The sequence below is a fragment of the Phacochoerus africanus genome, chromosome 15 (genome assembly GCF_016906955.1).
Source record: "Phacochoerus africanus isolate WHEZ1 chromosome 15, ROS_Pafr_v1, whole genome shotgun sequence".
In the NCBI taxonomy this organism is placed as follows: domain Eukaryota; kingdom Metazoa; phylum Chordata; class Mammalia; order Artiodactyla; family Suidae; genus Phacochoerus; species Phacochoerus africanus.
This window is the reverse complement of record NC_062558.1, coordinates 73,719,081-73,733,816: the sequence shown is the minus strand read 5'-3', so window position 1 is coordinate 73,733,816 and position 14,736 is coordinate 73,719,081. Positions and strand designations below refer to the sequence as shown.

The following is a 14,736-nucleotide window of genomic DNA, read 5'->3' as shown; positions in this document are numbered from 1 at the left end:
CCCCTGCTCGAGAACCAGCAAACGCCCTCTTCTGCTCGCATATCATTCAAGGTCATCCTCAATCTCATCCCAATTCACCATCTTACTGAGCTCCTTTCCGCCTCATCTTCTCATCCACCCTCTGCTCAGACACCTCAGTTTTTCACCTGCCTTTCCCTGGACGCAACATCCTCCACACAATTGGCTCTCAGCTTGGCGTCTCCCCTTGATTAAGATGGCCCAGTTTCTTCCCAAGCTTGGGGTTTTGAGTCTGGCAGACTGAGTTCTAATCCTGTCTCCACCACCACCGAGGGGCTGTGTGACTCTGAGTAAATTGCTAAACCTCTCTGTGCCTCCGTTTCTCATCTACAGGATGAGGATAACACTGTCAACTCCCAGAACAAAGCAAGGTTGCTTTTGATCCAATATACCTTTGGCTCGATGGAGGTTTGTCCTTGCCAAGTAGCCAAGTAGTCATTTCAGAAGCAGACCCTACCCAGAGGAAGATTTCTCTGGGTCCATCTGCTGTAAACCTGAAACATCTCCAGACTGCTTGGGTCTAACTTGAAGCTGTGGATATGAGTGCCCAGAGGCCTCTGCTCGGGGGCATGGCTGGGTAGCATGGGGGTGCTGCCGTCAGGGTGGGTGCACTGGTCCTGCAGGGAGTGAGCTGCTGTATGCTGCGGGTGCAGGATGGGCTGGTGGCAAGCATCCAAAAGGGCAAGAGGGTGGAGATGCCACTCATGTACCAGAAGGGCCCCAGGCTTCACTCCTCTCAAGGATAAGTGATGCTAAGAATAGCCCTGAGGAGAAAACCCGGAAACCTCCCAGTGTAAACTTTCAGCTACGCTGAATACTGAGACGCCTGAAGAAAAGGTCAGGAGGAGACGATTCCAAGAAACTTCTTCAAGTCCCACTCTGGATGATGTTTACATGGTAGAAAGAATCACATGGTTTGCTAATTACAGAGCCGGCCCTGGTAGAGGACACAGTTCTCCAGCCCCGAGCCAAATCCGGGCTAACCAAGGCTTTTTCAAGGATCTTGGGAAGAATGTTGTCATTGCCCAAATGGAAACTGGGACTCTCCTTCCAGGAGAGGCTGAGCCTGGATGATGCCCTTGGAGAGGCTCGCGGCTGGCTTTTACTTTCCATCTCTTCACATCCCCGCTGAAGGTGAACATCTCTTCCAATGTTTATGGACTGGTCCTATGTATTTGTGAACTTTACCTGTTTGTATTCTTTACCAGTAATTCCTACTATGTTGTTTATCTTTTCCCTACTGAGTTGAGTAAAGCTCTTTGTCAAGAAGAGTAACTGAGAGTTAGACGTGTTGCCAACATTCTTTCCCATTTGGCATTTCTCTTTTCAATGGTATATTTTCTACCATATGGACGTTCTATATTTATGTCGATAAACTTGCCAATCTTTTCCTAGGGCTGCTGGGTTTTATGTCATGCTTTGACGAGCCTTCCTCTGTTCAGGATTATAAATGTTTGCTCAGGCCTTATAGTATAAGCCTTCATATTTTACATCTAAGTTTTTTTTTTTTTTTTTTCCTCTAGCCAGGCCTGAGGCATGTGGAAGTTCATTGGCCAGGATCGAAACTGTGCCACAGCAGTGACAACTCGGGATCCTTAACCACTACAGGCCATCAGACAACTCCACATCTAAGTATTTTTTTGCTTTTTTTTCCCTCCTTTTTTTAGGGCTGCACCCTCAGCATATGGAAGTTCCCGGGCTATGGGTCGAATGGGAGCTACTGCTGCCAGCCTACACCACAGCAACTTGGGACTCGTGCTGCATCTTCGACCTACACTCACAGCTCACCTCAACCCACTGAGCGAGGCCAGGGATCAAACCCGAAGTCTCAGGGTTCCTAGTCGGCAACACCGGATCCCTCACCCACTGAGCAAGGCCAGGGATTGAACCCGCATCCTTACAGATACTAGTCAGATTCGATTCCACAGTGCCACAATGGGAACTCCAACATCTAAGTATTTTATTCATTTAAAATTTATTCTTTGCTTTTTAGGGCTGCACCCAAGGCATGTGGAAGTTCCCAGGCTAGGGGTTGAATCAAAGCTACAGCTGCCAGACTACACCACAACCACAGCAACACAGGATCCGAGCCATGTCTGCAGCTTACACCACAGCTCATGGCACTGCCAGATCCTCGGCCCACTGAGCGAGGCCAGGGATTGAACCTGCATCTTCATGAATGCTAGTCAGGTTTGTTACTGCTGAGCCACAATGGGAACTCCTGAAATTTATTCTGGTATAACAAGTGAGGTAGAGATTCAGTTTTTTTTTTTTTTAAGCTTTTTTTGTTTTACCCTTTTCTAAACAGTTTGTCAATTGTCCCAGCATCATTTCCTGTACAGTCTATTTTCTCTTTCTGTTGTGAAATGGAGCCTTTATCATGGACCAAATTCCCAGCTGCATTTGGCTTTACTTCAGTTCCATTTGTTGTATTAATTCCTCTGTTTCTAGAACACGTTCTGGTATCTAGCAGAACTCGTCTCCTCCTCTCCTACCCCTTTACTCTATTTTGCAGAATTTTCCTGACATGCTCACAAGCTTTTCTTTTTTCCCAAAGAAAAGTGAATATCACTATTATTATTTTAGTATTATTATTTGTCTTTTTAGGGCCACACCCACAGCTTATGGAGGTTTCCAGGCTAGGGGTTGAATCGGAGCTGTAGCCACTAGTCTACGCCACAGCCACAGCAATGCGATATGGCATCTGAGCTGCATCTGCGACCTTCACCACAGCTCATGGCAATGCCAGATCCTTAACTCACTGAGAGAGACCAGGGATTGAACCTGTGTCCTCATGGATACTAGTCAGATTCATTTCCGCTGAGCCATGATGGGAACTCTGAAATTGAATATTATTTTGTTAAACTCTTAACCCTATCCCCAAAACTCACTTGTGTTAGGACTGTGTTAAAATGATGGATTATCAATTAGAGAAATCCATTCTATTCCTTGGTTCCTGAAAGTGTTTTATTAAAAAATGAGGGTTGGATTTGGAAAAAAAAAATGATGGATTATAGATATGTAGACTCATTTATGGATTAATGTTATAGCCTTCTACACAAGAACAAGGGACATAAGATTTATGTTGCTAAAATCTCTCCCCTTAATTCAAGACTGGGGCAGAGAGGGTGCCAAGTGGATCCAGGATATTTGGAAGTGGATGCCTGTGTGTACATCACCTTACCTTCCTCCTGCCTGCATTTGTGTAGCTTAAAGCAACATCGACAAACTGCTGTTTCCCTTTTTTTTTTTTTCCTTTGCCTTTTTAGGGCTGCTTCCATGGCATATGGAGGTTCCCAGGCTAGAAGTGTAATTGGAGTTGCAGCCGCCAGCCTACACCAGAGCCACAGCAATGCGGGATCCAAGCTGCGTCTGCGACCTCCACCACGGCTCAAGGCAACACTGGATCCTTAACCCACTGAGCAAGGCCAGGGATCGAACCCACAACCTCATGGTTCCTAGTTGGATTCGTTAACCACTGAGCCACGATGGGAACTCCCCGAACTGATGTTTCTGGATGGAGAGATCCCTCCGGGAACTCTCTCTTCCCTCCTATCTGAGCCCTGGAAGAGGGCCAGTCATGGATCTGCCTTATTTTCCCTCCCCCAGCACAAGTCAGTTCTGACTGCCTTTCAAACAAGACTCTGCGCTGGTAAATGTTGAATCACGGTCTGGGTTGGGGGAGAGTGGAGGAAGAGAGCCCTGCTTGGCGCAGCCTTTGCCAATTTCTGTAAATACTCCCACCGCAGCCCCCCCTGAAGCTTGCTACGTGGTGCTGCTGAACACAGATTTGGGACCGGGTGCATGACCCACCCTTGGGAGACATGTCCACCCGCTCTGAGCTCCAGCAGCAAATGGAGACCTAAACATCTCTGTATATTACAAGGATATGTCAAATCCCTCACTTTCAGATTAAACTCATCTCCTCCTCACCACTCCCGCAAAATTGGCTCCTCCTTCTGGGGAAGGGCGCCACTGTGTGCGCTGTTACTCAAGTCCCAAACGTGGGGCCACCTCGAGCTCCTACCATCACTAAATTCTGTCAATTTCACCTGCAAAACATCTCACCAGACCAGTCCTCCCACCCGCCCCCCTGACTATGCTCCAATCCAGGCTCTGACAATTCCAAAGGTCTTACAACTACCGTGCCCCCCTCCCCAGCCTCTTCTAAACACACTGGAGTGTTCCACACTGTGGACCAGGGGAGCTTCTGAAACTGCAAATCAATCATGTCCCTTCTCAGAGGAACACAACCCTGGGGATGAAGCCCAGACCCCTGAACATCGTATCCTTCCCGACTGGGCTGTGCTCTCTCGCCAGTCTCTCCCTCATCATCCTTGCTCTTGCTTTGCTCTGGGAAGAACTTGCCTCATTTCTCCAGGAATTTATAGCAACTGCTCCTGCCTTGGAGGCTCAGTGCTCCTCCCCAGCCTTGTTGCCTGGGGCCTCTGCTCCTCTGGGAAGTTACCTCTTCCTCCAGGAAGCCTTCGCTGCGTGGCCTCACTGCTAGTCATGTGCTCCCCTGTGTCCCCATAGCTCCCTAACCATCCCCAGCTGAGCGCTGACTGTATCATAATCACTATGGGATACAGCTTCTCTCTGCAAAGGGGCAAGAAGTCAGGTTTGCATCGTCTGCCAGGCACCTAGGATGCAGTAGGTAACTGACAAGTATTAATGGAATGAATAAACAAAGAAACACTTGGTAGGGTACCAACCTGGCATGGAGTGTCTCACTGAAGTTCAGATAGTTCCTCCTGGGCCGCGAAAAGAGGCTGGGGCCTCCGGGAAGGAACCAGCTCCCTTGAGAGGGAGGGCGTTTCCTAGTCTGACAGGGCACCTTCCCAGTGCCTGCTGGGCAGCCAGTGACCTAGCCTCCCGCTCAATTTAGTGGGGCGCCCTCCTCGGGCATCTTGACTCGTTGGAATGTGAACCACCCTTAACCAAAGCACCTGATGGTTTCCCCATTGCATGGACTGTTTATAAAGCTCCAAGAGAGGGGGTAGGTAGCCCCTGAGAGCGGCAAGGCTGGTTCTCATTAGCAGCATGTATTCTGGGCCCTTCCTGGCTGAGTGGAAAGCCACATGTTCTCCATCATCCGCGGCCGCAGAGGGCTTGCCCACTTGACCTCTACTCCTTAACTGCAATCAGCCCCTTTGCCTTCTGCGGTCTCCGGCTCTCCGCAGCTCTAGGCGGCTTCCTGCGAGGCGCTGAGGGGGTTGCCCTGGTGGCTAGCGAGGGCTCAGCAGGGGTGGCCCCGGCCATCCGTCTGGGTGATGGTCACACACGGGCCAAAGTCAGAGGAAAAGCTTCCCCCTACCACCCACACAACACTCACGGGGAGGAGGTTTTTTTTTTTTTCTCCTTAAAAAAGGTAAATATCCTTTTTAAACAGTAGAGCTTAAAACATGGAAGGGGGTGTTGGGGAAAGAATGCTGGCTTTGGAATGAAGCCACCAGGGCCCTTTCCACTGCAGGCCAGTTATGAACCTGTTTCCCTCTCTGTGAAATGGGCTGGCGGGACCTGTCTCACAGCTTCCTGGGGACACTGGAGGAGGCTGGCACCCACACGGGCTTTCAGTATAGGACCCCGTGTGTCTCCCAGGTGTCTGGCAGACGGAAGCTATCGCTGTTACTGGAACGGAAGGTAATTTTCACAACTGGAACCAAGTTTGGCACAGAAGGTATATTTATGTATCCTGGGCTGGAAGCAGGGGGAGCAGAGGCAAACACTGCCCCCCTGCCCCAGAGCACATTCTCCAGAAATGGGGCCCTTTCAACCACTTCTAGGGGGCCACTGACATGACTCTGCTGAAAGATGCTGCTTAGAGGGGGTGAGAGGAGCGGCGTAATTGAACATCTGTGGTCGTCTGTGAGGCAGAGGGTGGCCAGAGGGAAGGGCCTGTATTCTGTGTCACTCCCCTGTGCTTCTAACAGGCCCACCCCAGGCTTGGTCCTTGCTGCTGGAACCAGGGTGGGGCGTCTTTCTCTGTGACCCTCCCTTCTCCTAGTCGCCCCCTGTCTGGGTATCATCTTTGTCAGAAACACCTGGGTTCAGGGCATCCACGCTGTGGCTCCCCCGATACACGAGGAGGCTTATAGCCCATCAGGCAGCAGCTGCACGAGCCCAGAAGCACAGGGGATGGGGCTGGCGGGCTGCTGCAGCAGCAGCGGGGGTCAGAATGCAGACTCTGAGCACACGGCCCGGGCTGTGGTCAAATCCCAGCATGGCCACCCTCTCTTGTGTGACCTGTGGCAAGACCCTGAACCTCTTGGTGCTTCACTTTTCTCAGCTACAAGGTGGAGGTGCTAACAGCACCTACGTGTGGGGTTCGCGTGAGGATTAAGTGAGCTTCTAGGTGTGAGGGTTTTAGGATCCTGCCTGTCACAGAGTAAGTGCACGATCTGCCCTCAGTGCTGCCGCGTGCTCTGAGCTGGAGGAAACCTGTCTATGCAGCCCAGGCCCCTTCAACCTGCCTCCAGCCCAGACCCCCGACCTGCCCACCAGCCCTGCTCCCCAGCTCCTTCTTTTGGCTTCTTTCTCTGATCCCAGCTCTCACCACCGCCCCATCCTGGCTGCTTAGCCATCAGGGCCCCCCTCCTGGGATGTAGCTTAGCAATTTGCTCTCCGACCCCACTCCTGTGTCCGTGGGCCCAAGACTCCTACGTCCCCCTGAAGGCACGGGGTGGGCAGCGGACTTCATCCACCCACTGGGCTAGGCTCCGGGAGGCTGTGTCCCCTGCTCTCACCACACACGGCGGGTCAGGAGAAGAGTGCAGCAGAGCATGGAGACCACAGACTGTTGCTGTGGGGGAAGCCCTAAGTGCTAGAGGCCCTGGGTTCTAATCCTGCCCCAGCCTCTATGTGTGGGATCCTGGCCAAGCCCCCTCCCCATGCCCCCAGGCCTCCGTTTCCCCTTCCAAGAGGGCTGTGTTAGACCAGCACGGAGGCCCTTTCCACCCTGACACTTGTGATTTTATTGAAGCCCCGTGGGTCGGACACTCTGAGAAAAACAACCAGCCCTCCTTCCCAGATTCATGATATCTTTCCGCAGCATCACCCACGCCCCCATTTTGGTCCCAAAGGAGGAAGCCTCTCTGATTTTTCCAAGCCCCCAGCCACTGCGGGGACGGTCGCGGGACCCAGGATCCAGCCCTGAGCACACAAAGGAGCCTTTTAGGGCCGATGTGGGTTGGGATCTGCCAAGACCAGGAGTGGGTGCCTGGGTCAGGAAATCTGGATGCTGAGTATCTGCTCAACAGGCTTCTGGAAACAAGGCTTGTTCCCCCCAAAAGCTGGAGCACCCCTCTGGAGAAGAGCCAGCACTGTCTCCCTCAGCCTGGAAACAGCAGGGCTGCCTCATAGCTGCTGTCATCTTGTGGCTAGAAGGGAGGTCCTTGTGAACCCTCCCGAGAGGCTGTAATTAGGTATATTTAGTCAGGCCACTTTCTTTAGCATCAATAGCAGCACTGAGGCTGGCCTGGCTGACCGCATCCCCTGTGGTGGCCGTCACACCCAGGGGCACGGCCAGGACTTGTGCTCCCCACAACCCACCCAGCTGTTTTTAGGAACTCACCCATCCCTCCCTCCAGAAGGGCAAAAACCACTTACAGGGGGGCCACGGGGACCGATGATGGACATCCCGGCATCTCCTGGGGCGCCCTGTGGGGGAGAGAAAGAGGGAGGAGGGGGAGGGGGGAGAGGGGTGGGGAAGAGTAGAAGGGAACAGCTGGCAGGTGGGGAAGGTGGAGAGGGCGAGGCTCAGGGGGAACCAAGAGCCAGAGGCCAGAGGACAGAGTGGGGCACAGGACGTGGAGGAAGATGCGGGACCCAGACGAGAGGAGACGCAAAGGGGGCAAATGGAACATTCGGGAAGGATTGAGAAAGGCAGTGGGGGAGCAGGAGGAAAGACGAGAGAAGGGATGTGAGTGAGAGCACACCATGTGGGGACCAGGGAAGGGGCGGCGGGACCCCAGGCCCGGAAGCCAAGTGGGAGAAGAGGATTCAGTGGGGTGATGGGCAGCACAGGGAGGAAGGGAGGGGGAGAGGGAGGGGCACTCAGCTCAGCCAAGGCTGCTCAGGCCCCAGAGGCCTCCCCACAGGGCCTGGCTCAGCACGTTCCCCAGCCTGCCCCAGCTAAGCTTCAAAACCCTGGAGGTCTTCTTCCCGGGCCCCAGATGCCCACGCGGCTGCATACCCTGTGACTGGCGAGTGGCAGCAGTGGGCGGTAGTGCTGTGCTGCTGTAAACAGAGGGTGGGGACAAGACACACACGTGCTGTGTGGGCCCAGCAGCCCTGAAGTTGAAGGTTGGAGCTGCCCTGGACTCCGAGCCCCGGTGTGAGAGTGACACAGAGGGGTTAAGTCTGGGGCAGAGTTTTCAGCCCAGAGAGGATGCTGGATGCTGGGCTGGGGGCTCAAAGTGCAATGCAGGGTGGTCCAGCTGCCTAGATAAATCCGTGTGTGTGTGTGTGTGTGTGTGTGTGTGTGTGTGTGTGTGTGTGTTGGGGTGTGGGAGGGGTGGCAGAGGGAGAGTGAGGGGTGTATGGAACACAGGTGGAGTTGACAGGTGATGCTCTGGCAGAAGGATCTAGACTGTGCCCGGCTGCGAGGAAGGCAGGATGCTGCTTCACACCAGGAGTCTACCCCTCCTGGCAAAGGGGACGCCCAGGGTCTCACTTTCAGGCTTTGCTCTGCCATCAGGGAACCTCGCTGAGCTCGCCACCCCCATACCTCCTCTGTGAAGGTGATGCTGAGCATGGCACTGCTGCCCTTATGGGGCAAGGGACAGAAATGCAATTGTAAAATGCCATGCCTCACACGCAAGTCAGGGGTGATTTCCAATTAGTAACAGTTGATGCCATTGCGCTTATATAATAACTTTTATCCTAGGCAGTGTAGTGGGAAGGTTAGGAGTCAGATTGCTTGGGTTTGAAGCCCAGCTCTACTCCCCTCCTCCACCCAGCTGACCTTGGGCTACTTGACTTTTCTCTGCCACAGTGTCCTTATCTGTAACGTGGCACCTGTCTCATAGGGCAGATGGGAAAATTTTATGCGATAAAGTTTTAAAAGAACGCCCGGTCCACAAAGGGGCTAGCAAGTGTCTGCCCTTGTCCTTATACAGTGATTGTGTCCCCTGTCCTTCTCCTGGGTAGTTTAGGCCCCTGTGCGGGTGAGACCCATAGTCTTTCTTCCATGTAGAGGACAGCATAGCACAGTGATGAAGGGCCCTGCCTTGGAGTCAGGCATCCTGGGGTTCCTCTCCAGCTCTGTCACTTTCTGCTGTGTGACTTGGGATACAGTGACCTTGCCTCTCTGTGCTTCAGTTCCCTCTCCTGAGAATACTAAAGCCTCCCTGGAAGGGCTGTGTCAGTGTTAATTGGGAGATCAGAACGAAAACATTTAAAACTGCACCTGACACAGTTGGTGCTTAACACAGGGGAGCTGCTATTATTCCTGTTGTCATTGTTATTTTGGAGGCGGGGAGACTGTTGCAGAAATACACACTGTGATGTCCAGGCAAGAAAGTGCCGAGCTGGTACCCAGAGGTCTGCTTCCAGCCTCTGCTCATCACTGTTGCTGTGCCACCTTGGCCAAGCCCCACGCCCTGCCTGGGCCTCGGGTTCCTCATCTGTAGAGTGAGCTGGTTGGCTGTGTTCTCTCTCTAATCCCTCAGAACCCCCAGGGCTGAGGTTCCAGGATGGTCTCTTGGGCTTCTGGGAGCTCCACTCGACAACCCCAGGGGGCTTGCTGGGTGTTTCCGTGGGGCACTCTCTGGGGCAGCACAGGGCCCAAGCCTGAGGGACCAGGGAGGGGCTGGGAAGGGGTTAGAACCAGTGACACAAAATAGCACTTGGTGCTCTCCCTGCCTCTGGGAGGGTCACTGCCAAAGGCCAAAATCCCAGCCAAGAGCCCACATGCAGCCTCTGCGGGCCCAGGAGACCCCCTCCACCAGGGAAGCTGGGACTTAGCCCGAGAATCCCAAGACGCTGGATGGTGTAGAAGCTGTCAGGAAACCTGGCTGTGAGAGGCTGCGAGGACAGTGCAGGCCAGGCTCACACGCTCTACTCGGGCTGTGTGCCAGGAGGAGGGCTGGGATGGGGGGGTCTCTGAAAGCCCCCTAAGTGTCTGGGGGCGAGGGTGGAGGCGGAGGCTGGGGCAGAGGCGTGGAGGGGACAGTGTGGACTCACCTTCTCGCCTGGTTGGCCCTTTGCTCCCTGGGGCAGCCACATGCAACACGGGGTGCGGGGAGGAGAGAGGGGAAGAGAAAAAAGAAAGGATGAGAAAGGCACACACACAAGAATTCGTGTTAATGGCACAAATGCCTGAACAAAAGAAATCACCGTGAAATAAGAAACAAAACAAAACACAGATGCAGACATACGACAGGTCCCGCCAGCGACAATCAGACAATCACAGTAAGTGGGTGGCTATTGCCTCAGAAAATCGCCTGAGGAGCCGTCACCCCCAGCTGCCTGTCACGTGGGGGAGGGGGTGGGAGTGGGAGGGACCTTCCTCAAGAAGGTGCTATGAGGTGGAGTCTAGCTGGTTCTGAGGTCCAGCTGAACGCCAAGCACAACACTTTGCCAAGCTGGACGTGCCAGGAGTCGTTAGGGCCAGCCAGGCAAGACACGAGAGGGGACAGGGAGGAGTAGAGGACAGAGAAGGACACACACATCTGGGAGGATGGGGGATGGGTGGGTCCGGGATGCAGGGGAAACTGGGTAGTGACCAAGGGCCCCTGTACCCACAGTGCTGAGTGGACAGACAGACCGAAGCCCCCTCATCCACAGCAGCCAGTGGCGCTCCCTCTGGTGATCAGGGGAACAACTCAGGCATTTTGCAGCCTCCGCCACCACCCTGCCCCCCGGCCACCCCAGTCCCAGTCCTTTACCAGGTGGCTCACGCCAGGACTCCTCCTGGGCAGCCAAATGGGCCCGTTGTCACATTTAAAATAGCACAAGCAGCAGGAAAGCACCAAAATGGTTTGAAAGAGCTTTGTGTAGAAGGAAACGGGGAGGCCTCCTGTGGCTCCCCTACTGTCCCCATCACTGTGGGTCAGAACTAGGCTCAGATGGACACTTCCAGGGGGAGACACAGCTACAGAGCCCAAGGAGGAGGGCAGGGTCAGGGGTAGGCCTGGAGGGACTGCTTTGCACATTACACAGACCCCTGAAGCTGACCTGTTAGGAGCAAGGACTTTGATGTCTGACAGTCAGATTGAGGATGAGACCCAAATCCACCTGAATCATGGGCAACAGGAGTCTTGATGTGCTCCTTGAGAAACGGGATCCTGGAGGGCCAGGGTGGAGAAAGTGCCTGGCCCAGGGCCCCCAGTGGCGAGCCCCCGAGAAAGGCTGGCTACTCTACACAGGGAAGGACCCAGTGACAGCTTGAGCGGGGGTGGCTCAGGGTGTGCAATGAGAGAACTGAAGCAGAGAGACAGGGCTGGGCAGGAATTCCGCAGGGCTGGGGTCTGGGAAGTGGCGGGAGAGCCACACGTGGGGTGGCCCAGGGCTCCCAGCCTCCACTTCTTGGGTGGGCCCTGGGGAGCTCAAAGCCCTGTGACATGGAATGCTTGTCCTGAACCTCTGAAACGTCCCAGGTTCTGGGCCCAGGGCTGTGGCTTCATCTAAGGATCAGACCCTCCTTGGAGCTGTGATGCCAGTGGAGGGGGGGTACCCCACCCCCTCCACTGGCATCACACTGTTGGGATCAAGAGCACAGGTTTAGAGTCAGCTTGTCTGGATTAAAGCCTGGTGATCAGCCACTTCCTGGACTGGTGACCTTGGGACAGAGGCTTAATATTCATGCCTCAGTTTTCTCATCTGAACAATGGGTGTGGACAGTGCCCACCCTGCGTGGTTCTGGTGAGGACCGAATGAGCTGATGTGTGTAAGGTCCTCAGCTCAACGCCCAGGACACAGGTAGCACATTCAAGTGTTAGCTATGATCTGGGGCCTTTTCTCCAAGCACCAGGCTCACACCAGGCCAGCAGACTCACATAGGATGCCATTCCCAGGCTTAAGGTCAACCCAGCCCAGGAGGTGAGGTTATGCGGCAGAGCACATGAGTGACATGGAAGGATGGCACTGGGCTGGTCAGGGGGCACCTGAGGCTGGCGGCTGGTGGGGAGTTAGAGGTCAGATGGGGAGAGGAGCTCGGGCCACGTCCTGGACTAGGCCGGGGGTGGGGAGGCTGGCGTGTGGCCATCACTGCTTTAGGCTGCCACCAAGCACCTATGCTGCCCTTGCTAGACCCCTGGATGCTGGAAGCCACCAGGAAAAACCCTGGTGCTGGAACCTCCAATCCTAGGGCCGAGCTCCCCAATTCTGAGATACATGCTCCCAAGGAAACGTTCCCTTTTGTCATCTTAGTTTTTCAGTAAGAAACCTTACACATTTTAACTCCCGGCCTCCAGGGGGAGGATTTGGAGGCACTGCCTGGAAGCAAGCCCTGTCTACACCATCTTCTAGCCTCTGTCTAGGGAAGACGCCTCCAGATGCTGGCTCCACTGCCATTTCTACATTTCTTGCAAACTTTCTGCTTTTGCTGGGGGATGCAGGCAGGAGAAGCTAAAAACCTGAGGGTGAGCTGCCAGCCTCAGGCAGGGGGGTGCGGAGGGGGTAGAGTGGGCGGGAGTCCTCAGGAGTGACTGGCATAGAGCTTTACTCATGTGCTGCTTGGACTTTTTCTTTGCCACTGCGGCCCTCTGGAGAGTAAAGCTGTACTGTGTAGGTCGCAGACATAGCTCAGATCCCGCGTTGCTGTGGCTCTGGCATAGGCTGGCAGCTACAGTTCCGATTAGACCCCTAGCCTGGGAACCTCCATATGCTGTGGGGACGGCCCTAAAAAGACAAAAAGACAAAAAAAAAAAAAGAAACAAAGAAAAAAGAAAAAAGGTCTGAAGAATCAGAATAAAACTTTCCCCATCTTCTTGTGCATCTCTCTCTGAAGCCGACCTGGGCGGCTGCGGCAGAAGAGAGGGGTCCGACCCCCTCCTTGGGGTGGGGCAGGCAACGCCTCACCATGGTGTGCAGGACAGGCCAGCGTGGGGAAGCAAGCCACGGCCACCCGAGCAGATACAGACGCCCCAACTCACCACACGTCCGGGCATCCCAATGGCACCTTTGTCCCCCTGATGAAGGAGGCAGAAACAATTAGATGAGGCTGGAACCGGGCCAGCATGTGAGGGTTCCCGTGGCTAGCTACCCACCCAAGACCTGGTTTGCAGGAGCCCTTGGGATGATTCCCAGGCGTCAATGATCCCCAGCTCCTTCCCAGGCCCTCTGTCTGTGAAGGATACCAACAGAGCCCTGCCCCTCCCCGCCGCCACCCCTAGCACTAAGAGCGGCGCCATGTGGATTCAGCCCCATCACGAGTTTCAGCTGCTCAGAGGGAACCGCTTTGTTTTGCAGCCAGGGGTTACTTCTCCCTCTGGAAATCTGCTTATTAAATTCTGTTCCTCCCCTTTTTGGTGGAGAATATTTTTTTGCAATCATATGTGTGCAGACGCATAAAATCTGGGGTGGGGCTTGGGGTTTGCCGGGAGCCTGGAAGGGACAAAAAGCAAGAGGGGCTGAAAATCAGATGGTGTTTGACCTGACCGCCTGGACAGGAGAGACCTGGGTGTGTGGGTTCCCCTTGAAGGGTGGGCATTTCTGGGGTGATGCTATGTCTGCTGAGCCCACTTAGGCAAAATGTGGGCGATCAGCATCTCAAGACGTACGTGGATGCACCAGGGAAGAGCAACCGGCTCGGAATTAGGCTCCTCTTAGGGGTTCACTGTCAAGACTGACCAGTGTCTTTAGTAAAGCATTCGACTTTGGGGAAGAGCGACAGGCATGCAGCAAGTGTTATAAGCATGGATCTGTTTCCTGAACATCCCTGAGCATCCTTGTCTCTCTCTGGGGGCTGCTGGGAGGATGCCACAAGACAGTGGCTCCAGAAAGCTAAGTCCAGGTGTCTGGCTCCCCGTGAGTGCTGTGTCAACTGCACCTACACGGAGCGAGCCCAGCATGGCCACTGGCAAGTGCCTTTTATAAGCATGTGTGTACTTGGCGCTTTTGCATTTCACAAGGGGCCAGCGACAGCGAATCCTTTTGTGGGTCACTCCGAGGTCCCTTCACGTGGAAATACGAACAGGACTGTGACCCCTCCTGCTGAGGACGCTAGGCCTGCTGGTCATCGGCTGTGACCTCCCGGCAGCCCACTCGTTCTTGGGCTTTTGAATGATATTGCAGGACGTGTGTTTTGGTTCCTCTTCATTTCTTTTTTAAAACTAATGGTCTTAGCAGTCCCAGCCATAAAATGCTCAGGTTAGGGACAGGCATGGAATGGCCAGAGATTGGAAAGCCCGTGTGGCAGCCCCTGCTCTGCAAATTGCCCCCAAATGCTTTTTAAAGGTGGACGTTGTGAGAAAAAAAAGCAATGTCTGCCCACATTCCTCTAGTCATCTGATTTTTTCCCCTCCTTGGATTTCATGGGACCGAGTCTGTCCCAACTGTCCTCCTTGCTCCAGGGCTTGTTCTCGCTGGGAGAGTTTTCATTTTCAAGGCTAAACATTCTCCCACATGCATTTCATTAAGGAAGTCATTGCTGGACAAGAATTCTAGAAGCTGATGGTTTAGTCAAAAGGTTGCAGTGTAATTCCTGTCTAGAAGAGGAGTAATTGGGATAAGAGGGATGGATGCACAGAAGGCTCTGGAATCCAATGGATGTGG

General features: G+C 54.0%; 1 protein-coding gene across 9 annotated transcripts in view; it reads right to left on the bottom strand.

Moving 5' to 3' along the window:
- The window catches only part of COL13A1 (collagen type XIII alpha 1 chain), a 166,427-nt gene that overhangs the window by 75,999 nt on the left and 75,692 nt on the right, over window positions 1-14,736 (bottom strand). For 8 of the 9 annotated variants that reach the window (XM_047760409.1, XM_047760405.1, XM_047760406.1 and 5 more), the window contains exons 5-7: window positions 13,116-13,151; window positions 10,204-10,230; window positions 7,627-7,677 (exon numbers count right to left, since the gene is read on the bottom strand). In XM_047760409.1, the coding sequence (XP_047616365.1) occupies window positions 7,627-7,677; window positions 10,204-10,230; window positions 13,116-13,151 (114 nt within the window). The remainder of the gene's footprint in view (window positions 1-7,626; window positions 7,678-10,203; window positions 10,231-13,115; window positions 13,152-14,736) is intronic. The other variant, XM_047760407.1, reaches the window with a different exon arrangement.